Genomic DNA, 10,294 nt, shown 5'->3' with positions numbered 1-10,294 from the left:
TCAAATGGCTTTCTGAAGTCTAGGAAGACCACATCCACTTGGGGGGGCGGTCTCCAGACCGGTGCACCAAGCGTCCACGCTGGAGAGGAGCTGGCTTTCGGCACTGTAACCGCGGCGGAATTCGTGCTGGGCTGGAGTAGTGGCATTATGGAGCTCCAAGTGGGTGGTGACGGAGGAGGTGACAACGTGCTCAGCAACCTTTAGGAGTTGGGCCAACAGGTAGATTTGTCTGTATTCCTTAGGATCATCTGGGGGCCCTCCCTTTGGAATATGCGTTACAATGGCGCGCTTCCAGTCCTGGAGGAGTGTGGCCGTGGAGAGTGAGCAAGCAATCATGTCCGCCACCGGAGCGGCCAGCGGTCCCACGCAACGTTTCAGGATTGCCGGGTGAAGTCCATCGGGCCCTGGCGCTTTATGGGGATTTAGCTGGTGAAGGAGCTTTAGGATTCCCGTGCTTGAGATTGTGATATCCTCCATAGGGGGGGGGCAGACCAGGGGAAAGAGGGGGACACCGAATCTGGATGAGATGCTGCGTGAGGGGTGTGACTTTAGACCGCGTCAGAGAGGGTAGCCTTAAAAGTGTTCCTCTTGTCACACATATCCTGGTTTGGGAGGCACAGTAACTGAAGTTCAGCGGAGATAGCTTCAGTATCGCTAGGCAGGTGCGGGGGGGGGGGCAGTCTAGGTGGTGAGGGGAGAGCCGGCAGAGTGAATTGAAATAAGTCATGGTCCCCGAGACCTGGGCTGTGTATCACGTCGCCAACAACTCCTGCGGGAGACGAGAGCGCTAAGTCGAGAATGCTTTCACAGGAAAACGTAGTTCTGGTAGCACTAAGAACGTGCTGCGTGTAGTTGCACGAGGACACAGTGCCCAAGAACTTCGAATCGAGAGTTAAAGGGGTTTGTAACAGATCCCAGTCTATGGATTTATAGTAGAAATTGCCAACTACTAGGATATCAGAGACACACTGGGACAGCTTTGCAAGTAAGGCGTTGACCCGGGTGGAATACGACTTATTGGACGAGGGGGACGATAGACGCAAGCGACTCACAGACATTGGGAGCCCATAGTAAGTCGCACCACAACCACCTCAACGGTATCCTCGGAGTGCACTGGATAAAATTTTATGCTGTTGGCGACCGCGATCAGGACACCACCACCGTGTTGATTTCGGTCGTGACGGTATACGACAGTCCGAGTCAAATATTTCCGAGGAATGTATCGAGGAGTCCAGTTTTGTCTCAGGTAACGCGACAATAGCAGGGCGCAGAGTTGAGAGGTAACCTCGGAAGGCTGGGATCTTATTGCAGAGCGATTCCATGTTGGCGTAGAGGAGAGTCAGTGGAGACCATCGGGACGGTCAGGCTGACACGGTCGCTGAATTGTAAGTGTTTTTTGGCGCTGATACTATTCAGTATGGACATTATAATTAATGAACTTTAGGTATACTAGTCTTGCCACCTTACCAAGTGTATCAAGCTCCATGTAAAATGACCATGTACCATAAAGAAGGTATTAAATATGTTTACACAAAGCATTTAGAAAGTGATTAAAGGGATTATTTATTGTTATGAAAACCTTCGACGATGCATCAACTCAATATAGTTATTATTTAATTAGCAAATCTAAAACAAAAAATATTTACATAATATAATTCTACATGATAATTGAGCGGAGCGAACGAGCGAAGCGAGTGAGTGGAGATCTCACTGTCGTGACTTCAATGGGAAAGTTGGCTGTGTGTGTGTGTGTGTGTGTGTGTGGGTATGTGTGTGTGTCGCACTTGGGGGAGAAAAGAAAGGGACTCTGAACGAGACGGAGAAGAGAGAGGGAAATTCGCGGTAGACGACCGCCCCCCAGTTTTCTCCCCCCTCGCTCTCGGTCTCTCGCTCTCTCTTGAACCCGTTCCGGTTGTCCCTCTTCGTTTTCGCCCTCCCACAGCCGCTAATTAGTCTCGGGCCAACAAATATTTTTTACGGTATTATTTTTCGGTATTCTTTCGCGCATTGAAAGTTAGCGAGTTTTGCTTTTCGCTCGTATTCTTTACCGTATTATTTTTCGATATTCTTTCGAGTTTTGCTTTTCCCGTACCGTATTATTTTTCGGTATTCTTTCGCTCATTGAAAGTTAGCAAGTTTTGCTTTTCGCCCGTATTCTTTACCGTATTATTTTTCTATTTTTTTCACTATTAATAAAGAGTGGACTAATTATAAATTATAAAAAAGATTGGACTAATAATTCACGATTATCGTAGCACCCACGTTCCGCTCAAGTCTTTGTCGAGAATGCCGGCTCCGGGTTTTGAGACGTCCTAGTTAAAATTGATCATCTTTGAAATATCACAAACTAATGTCCCAACTACCACTAATTCTGTGAGGGTGGATTAACTCTTTTTGATGCCAACATTGGTAAATTTGTTAGCTTTTGAATCGTTTTTACACACAATCCTAAGGATTTGTGTGTATTAGAATCTCACGTACAGTGTAGCCAATGCCGATGCCGATGCCGATGCCGATGCCGCCGTGTCGCGCATACCTCTTCAACGGTTAGGGCTAGAAGAGTCAATGATATCTTGTTCGAATGTACATGCATCTCCATTGATAGCCTTTCATAAAGTTTTGAAATCGAAGCCCAAGAAGTTGGGCATTTACCGTTTTCGGTAGTTTGGCTTTGTGTGGTTGATATTTTGTTAAAAATTAAGACCGGTAACGTTAAAAAAAATATTATTCGATAGGTTAGGATTCGTTTGAACTACAACTTCGGTTATATCAGTAAATATTAAATTTAAGTATAGTTTTCGGAGTTATTTACGGGACCCCAATGTTCGTGGTTTTATATTTCCGCCTGGAAGTCGACATAACGTTCCTTAATTTAAGTCCGATTTTCATGAAAGTTATATTTTTGAATAGCTGTGGTTTACATATAACCAAGAGTTGCAAATACGTTGCTTAATTTTAATTCTTAGTAGGGGTGTGCAAAATATTTGGTCAGACCAAATAATTCGATCGAATACCAAATCGAATATTCGATTCGTCGAATCGAATAGCGCTTGGAAAAGTTCGCGAATAATCGATTTTTTTGATCAAATAGTCGAATATTCGAAAAGAGATGGAAAAAGTATTTGGTATTTTCAAATAGTTTGCAAACTGGTCGAATAACCGCGGGTCTTTTTCTAATTTGTTGAAGTTCAAGGCCATCCCAGGAAAGCGTAGTGAAATTTCCGAACTAGTGCTTATTTCTAGCACCTCTCTTTAGGCCGCAGCGTGAAGGACCATATAAAGAGTAGCTTGCACGTCCGTTATCCATACCGTTTGTATTAAAACTTCTTAGCGAAAGGCAGAAGAAGAGAAAGAAATGTAGACTGATCCTCCTAACGTGATTTTTATGTTGATACGTCTTTCTTGGGCCCTGCGTTTGGATATGGTATGCGTCTCGGCTATAGAAAATGAAAATGTTAAGCCTTTGTCTATTGAAATAGTAATAGTATTAATAAAATAATGCTTACCAATAGATCGTTTTTCCATGTTTACGGTAGATGACGGGAGCAAAGCGGATGCACTTCTTTTCAGTTCAGCGTCTCGGAGAGAAATGACGCGTGGGAGATTAATCAGTTCCTATCTTGTTGAGATTAATTCATCACGTGATCTAAACTTCAAGTAACCCTCAAATTCTATCAGCTGTCTCTCTGAGATAACAGTTCTAGACACTCGAAATTAAACCGTCTCGTGCTCGAAACTGCATCTAATTATTCCCATTGACGTCACATATTAATCCACTTGAAAAAAAAACTCCATTGTAGTTTCCTCTCGAGAGCTTGTGATGCAATCATATCCTAGAAAACAATACAATTAATAGAAATTAACATAAAATTAGTATACTTTTAATACCATTTTGTGAACTACAGTGAAAAAAGTTACAATTTTACGGTAGAAACGTTTTCAAAATACCACAAAATGAACTCAAATAAGAAAATTGTAATTAAAATAATCACTACGGCTATAATTTTAGAAGGTTGTTTCAGGACGGCGTTTATGGCTGATGTTTGTACTTCAGTGTCCATATCGGAAATGAAGTTAAATGGAATATTTTGCGTAAATAAGTATAAATTTTAGCATAACCCTAATATATTCTCGAGAACTGAACAAGTTCTTTGGGAATAAGAGATAAACTTACTATCTTCCCCTCGGCCCTATATAAGGAGGTGCCTGAACCGGGGGAACGTCACTCTATTGTTGTTCTTTGTGCGTCTAGTACCAGGATTTTTGAAGCGCGCTCTCTCTCTCTCTCTCTCTACGTAAGTTTATTTTGATTTTTTTTATCGTAATTTTTGGAATTAGGTTTCATTTTCAAAGTAAATTGGCATTAAAATGAAAGGTGTACAATACCCAGAAATTAATTTAGTTGATACCCCGGAAATGATTATAATCGACTCCCCTGAATTGATTTATATAACTGATAACGAGCTCCCGGAAGTACCCATAGTAACTTTACCCGATTCTCCAGAAATGGAAATAATAGATTTAACTGATACCCAAGACCCTACCCTTTCCTTAACTACAGTAACTGATTCGCAATTGGAACGTTTAAAAGAAATGACAATGGTACGAGATTATCTTAGAGAATATCAACTAACCCATCAAATCTGTTCGCCCCCTATCGTTAATTTACCTTCACCCCTTTTAAGACCTAGTTCTATCCCACCTGACGAAGTACGTAATTCGCCCTCGTATACGCCTATGGATGCTCTCTAGAATCAGATGACACGTGTCACTCTTTATCTTTGGGAGATAATTTTATCATGGCGTCCCCCAGTACGGACAGCATTCAGCGCTTAGCTGCGAACGTACAAGTTGCCCGACGGGACGCGGAGGAACTTCCAGCCGCAGCCGAAATGTTCGAGGAAGCTAAAGCGTTGTTAGCTGCTCGTACGGCTAGTAGTAGCAGGCCCCCTCATAATATTTCCCCTCAGCGTAATAATGACCCTATAGCGGTCGCCGGCCCCTCACGAGCTCCGCAGTATTCACCTCCACCGTCTCAGAGTGCTGAGAAAAACGCGAACCCCGAGAACGCGAATTTGGCAGCCCCCACTTCGTCTCCTCCTCAAGTTGGAGGTGGGCTGGTTGACGTTCCAATAACGCCTCCGTCCTTTCCTAATTTACCAGGTTCTGTTAAAATATTGAATAATAATATCCAAAATTTCCCAAATTTTGGACTAATGGGACGGACTTTAAATGTCCAGTTAGAAAATAATATAGAAAATGGTATTTATATATTGATGGAAACCCTATTGGAGGACTGTTTGCCTTCAGATATGGTTTCGGTTTCATTCGTGAACGTCACTAACCCCGGCTTTCAAATTAACGTCAGTTTCCGGCGTCGGGACCAATTAGACTTGCAATGGTTGATGACGTATATCGATGAAAAAAGCTATAGATCCGAGAACGATGGTAGTTTTTTTGAAGGAATAGTTACGGTTACGTTTAACCGAGTCAGATTACCCCATGGAGGAACTAGATCAGTTAGGTTAGGGATTTCCCTCGAAAAAGAGTTTTCTTTTTATAAACAATGCACGATAACGATAAATAACCAGGATAAAATTTGTTTAGCACACGCTCTTGTAGTAGCCATAGCACATAGAGAATACATGGATAATAAAAATGATGGAGAACTTAAAAGAAAATATACTACTATAAGACAGTGTAGAGGAAAAAATATTGAGACGCAATTACAGACCCGCGAAGCTAGGACCCTTTTGGTATATTCTGCATTAACAGACGAAGAATGCACTGGTCCGGACGCTTTAACTCGGTTCCAAGAAATCTTGCCCGAATACAGTATTATCGTTTTTCGATTACGCGATCCCGTACCCTTAGTTATTTTCGGCGACGTCGAAGAAGAGAGGGAACTAGAAGGGCCTCTCCGCAAACGTCTTTATCTTCTAAATATTGACACACATTTCAACGTAATTACTAACCCCAAACCCCTTTTCGCCTTTAATTACTTTTGCGAAAAATGTTTGATAGGTTTTAATCATCTCGCTGACCATAAATGCCTTCTTTTCTGTCGTAGTTGTCATAGACAGCAAGATTGCCTGAAGGACGTAGATAAAATAACTTGCCATACATGTTTAAGAGTTTTCCCTAATCAAAATTGTTACGATTACCATTTATCAGGACCCGAGCCCTTATGTAATAAAATTTACGATTGTAATCTTTGTGGAAAATTTATCAGTATGTTTAAGCGTAAGGCAGTACACGTTTGTGGAGAGACCTATTGTCTTTCGTGTAGTGAGTTTAACCCCGCAGGTCATCTATGTTACATGCAACCTTTAAAGACCGACCGTAAAGATTCTGCCGATAAAACTACTCGTTCTCGAATAAATAGCAATAATAAACGGGTCCACGACTCCGACAATGAACAATCACCACTGACCAAGAGAAGTACTCCAAAAACGGAAGTCTTTGTTTTTTATGACTTGGAATGTAAACAAACAAATCGTACTGACGCCAATGCTTTGATTCACGAACCAATTTTATGCGTTTCGCAAAAAGCGTGTAAATTATGTTTCGAAGAAAAACATAGTCAGTACGCATGCGCTAAATGCGGTAGTTGGCCTCGGGAGAAAATATTTCTCTCAAAAGACCCCGTCGGCGACTTTCTAGAGTATCTTCGTACGCTTAACAGAGTGGCTGATAAGATAATATGTATTGCCCATAACGCTAAAGGTTACGACGCGCAATTTATAGTACGTAAAATGATCGATTTAAAGTGGACCCCTAAAGTCTTGACAGACGGGACCAAATTCATGAATGTACAGTATAAAAAATTAAAATTCTTAGATTCCTTAAATTTTATTCCCTTTGCCCTTTCTCAATTCGTTTCCACATTTGGTTTAGATAATAATTTAAATAAGGGACATTTTCCGCATCTATTGTTTAATACCGTAGACCATGAATTTGATCCCGGCCGTTCAAACGAAACCAATTACGTAGTACATAATGACATGCCTCCGATGGACGCGTACGACGCTAATCGTTTAAGCGGTAAGGCCTACGATTAATTTATCCAGTGGTATAACGATTCCCGGTCCGAAGCTTGCAGTAATCCGGACCCCAACTTTAATTATTTTGATTATAAAAGAGATTTAATCCGGTACTGTCGCCAGGACGTAAACATTCTTTTGCAAGGCTGTTTATCGTATCGTTCTATTTTCATGGATAAATTCGAAATAGACCCGTTCTTAACAGCGATAACGATTGCGGGAGTATGCAGTTTTATCTTTAGGAAACACTTTTTACAGCCCGATACGATTGGTGTAGTGCCCCCTTTCGGCTATCGTATGAACTGCAACCAGAGTTTTGGAGCGATCGAATGGCTTGAATGGGAGTCTCACTTACGGGGGAAGGAAATTTAGTCTGCTTTTAATGGATTTGAACCTAGAATTCTTAACATTAACGTGGACGGACTTCTCGATAACAAAGTGTTTCAATATCACGGATGTTATTTTCACGGCTGTAAAAAGTGTTTTCCTATCAATAGAAACTTAGCGTTATACGGCGACCACACACAGACCCATAATTTGCGATACGCCTCAACCGTTGCTATCACAAACCGCTTGAAACAATTGGGATACACTGTCCATGAAAAATGGGAATGTACGTTCAAAGCCAAGAGGAGTACTAACCCCGCCATCGACGCCTATCTTTCTACCGAAAATTTAAAATTAAAAATTAAAGAGCCAATCCGCCCCCGCGAAGCCTTTTTCGGAGGACGTACGTCAGCCTTGAAATTACATCACAAGTGTAAAGAGGGGGAGGAAATTAAATACATTGATCCGTGGTGTAACAAGTATTTCAAGTTACCCGTGGGACACCCTAAAATACATGTAAAAGCTCCTTTCCCTGACATTTCTACCGTAAACGGTTTAATAAAAGCCACAATGTTACCGCCTCAATCTCTCTACCATCCCGTTTTACCCCAAAGAATAGGATCGAAACTAGTGTTTGCCAACTGCCAAAAATGTAGTGAGTCTCGAAACCAGCAGGATTGTCCCCAAGAAGACTCAGAACGAGAAATAACTGGTACTTGGGTTGCAGACGAGGTACAGTTGGCAATCGAAATGGGTTACAAGGTCATTTCTATTCACGAAATTTGGGAATACGAGGTAGTAAAATACGACCCGATATCGAAAGAGGGCGGTCTTTTCTCCGAGTACGTCAACGCGTTTCTTAAACTCAAACAGGAATCCAGCGGCTTACCCAAGGGAATAGAGACCGATGAAGAGATTAAGAAATACGTTGACGAATATTACGAAAAGGAAGGAGTAAAACTTGATCCTACCAATATTAAAAAGAACCCTGGACTTCGTACCATCGCGAAGCTTTGTCTTAACTCTTTTTGGGGTCGTTTTGGTTTAAACCCTCGCAAAGACCAATCGGCTATTATTAGCGATCCCAAAAAGTTTTTCGATTTATTCTTAGACCCCGACATAGAAATTAAATCGGTTATTCCCTTAAGTCAAACGCATTGCGTGATCAAGTGGGCGTTTTTGAAAGATATTGATCTTGTTTACCCAAACACGAACGTAGTAATTGCAGCCTATACGACCGCAATGGCTAGTATCAAGTTATACTCTTATTTAAGGAGATTAGGCCAGCTTACGTATTATTATGATACGGACAGTTGCATTTATCTAAAAGAACGTAATGGGATAGAGATAGAGATTGGAAACTATCTCGGAGACATGACCGATGAGTTGGAAAAGTACGGAAAAGGCTCGTACATCCAAGAATTGGCAACAGGTGGCGCAAAAAATTACGGCTTTAAAGTACTGAATCCTACGACCGCTAAAGTCTCCTACGAAATGAAGGTCAAAGGGTTCCGTATAAATCAAGGCATTAAAGATTTGGTTAATATGGACACGCTTAAAAGATTGATAGGTGTCGACGGAGAAACGAACGAGCCAGTAACCGTACCCCAGCCGAGGCAGATTTTGCGTCTACCCGATCATACGGTCGTTTCCGTCGACCGTACTAAAATCTATAGACCCGTCGTAGACAAGGTACGGTTACTGGACGACTTCACTACGGTACCCTACGGCTATAAAGCGAATCTAATTGGTCCTGAGGACGGGGGCGTACAGGCCTCCATTCGTTAATTATCGCTAAAAATTAGTCTCTCTCCACTCTAAAGTGAATAAAGGTTTCAGTCTTACGACTCTAAAGTGAATATAGTCTTGCGACTCTAATGTGAATATCAAACCTATACGGGGTAAGGGACGAAATAGGTTATTCGAATATATTTTTCCTCCGCTGAAGAGTCCCATAAATTTAACCGAATTTTAATTTACATTTTCATTTGTACGCTAGTACTCGAAGGGAGATAACCATGCACTTTATTCATCCGTTTAATTGCGTAACGGCAGGCCCGAGTCAGAGTGGTAAAAGCTATTTAATTGAATCTATAATTAATCACGAAGAGGAAATGTTTGTTCCTGGTTTCAAAGAAATACATTGGTATTACGGAGAATGGCAAGCTCTATACGATAAAATGAAGCACAGGGTAGTTTTTAAAGATGGATTGCCTGTTTTATCTGATTATGACGGAAAAAATCCTATATTATTAGTTATCGACGATCAGATGAGCGAGAGTAAAGGTCAACTTGGCGATTTATTCGTGAAAGGGACCCATCACCGTTCTCTAAGCGTAATTTTTATTACACAGAACTTATTCCATCAATCAAAAGATAGCAGAACAATTTCCCTGAATTCGCATTACATAATTTTATTGAAAAGCCCCCGAGACCGTCAGCAAGTGGCTTATCTCGCTAGACAAATGTTCCCTGATAAGTGGCGTTTTGTAGTAGACGCCTACGAAGACGCGACTTCGAGAGCTCACGGTTACCTAGTATTCAATTTAACTCAAAACTTGTCCCGAAGATCAAAGAGTCTTAACTAATATTTTACCGGGAGAAACGTGCTACGCCTATCTCACCAAATAATTAGAACGAACATTTCGTAATTTCAATCAGTTATGAATCATGTCTCGTAGAGTACGTATCGAGAGAGACGCTCTCCGATATCTCGGTCGTTGCAAACCCGTTCAAAGAAAAGCCATTTTAGCTAAAGCCGACAAATCCCTCATAGACGCTATCAGTGAATGTATTCATAACACTTTAATTGGTAACGTAAAACTATCAAATACCCAAAAAACCAGGTTATCTCGTCATAAACATACCCTTAGAAAGCTAGCCAGTAAGCGGGTAGCTTGGAAAAGTAAAAAGAAATTGTTAGT

General features: G+C 41.4%; 1 protein-coding gene across 1 annotated transcript; it reads right to left on the bottom strand.

Annotated features, from left to right (window-relative positions):
- LOC149947801 (uncharacterized) lies at positions 1-477 on the bottom strand. The gene has a single exon (XM_090170967.1). The coding sequence runs from the start codon at positions 475-477 to the stop codon at positions 1-3; it is 477 nt and encodes a 158-aa protein (XP_090027093.1).
- Between the last annotated feature and the right edge of the window lie 9,817 nt (positions 478-10,294).

Source organism: Leiobunum rupestre, chromosome 4 (assembly GCF_980474605.1).
Source record: "Leiobunum rupestre chromosome 4, qqLeiRupe1.1.hap1, whole genome shotgun sequence".
In the NCBI taxonomy this organism is placed as follows: domain Eukaryota; kingdom Metazoa; phylum Arthropoda; class Arachnida; order Opiliones; family Sclerosomatidae; genus Leiobunum; species Leiobunum rupestre.
This window is presented reverse-complemented; position numbering and strand designations above follow the sequence as displayed.

Bases quoted from the DNA above. Each gene is read 5' to 3' on its own strand.
- LOC149947801 (XM_090170967.1), bottom strand. From the start codon at position 477: ATGGAGGATATCACAATCTCAAGCACGGGAATCCTAAAGCTCCTTCAC.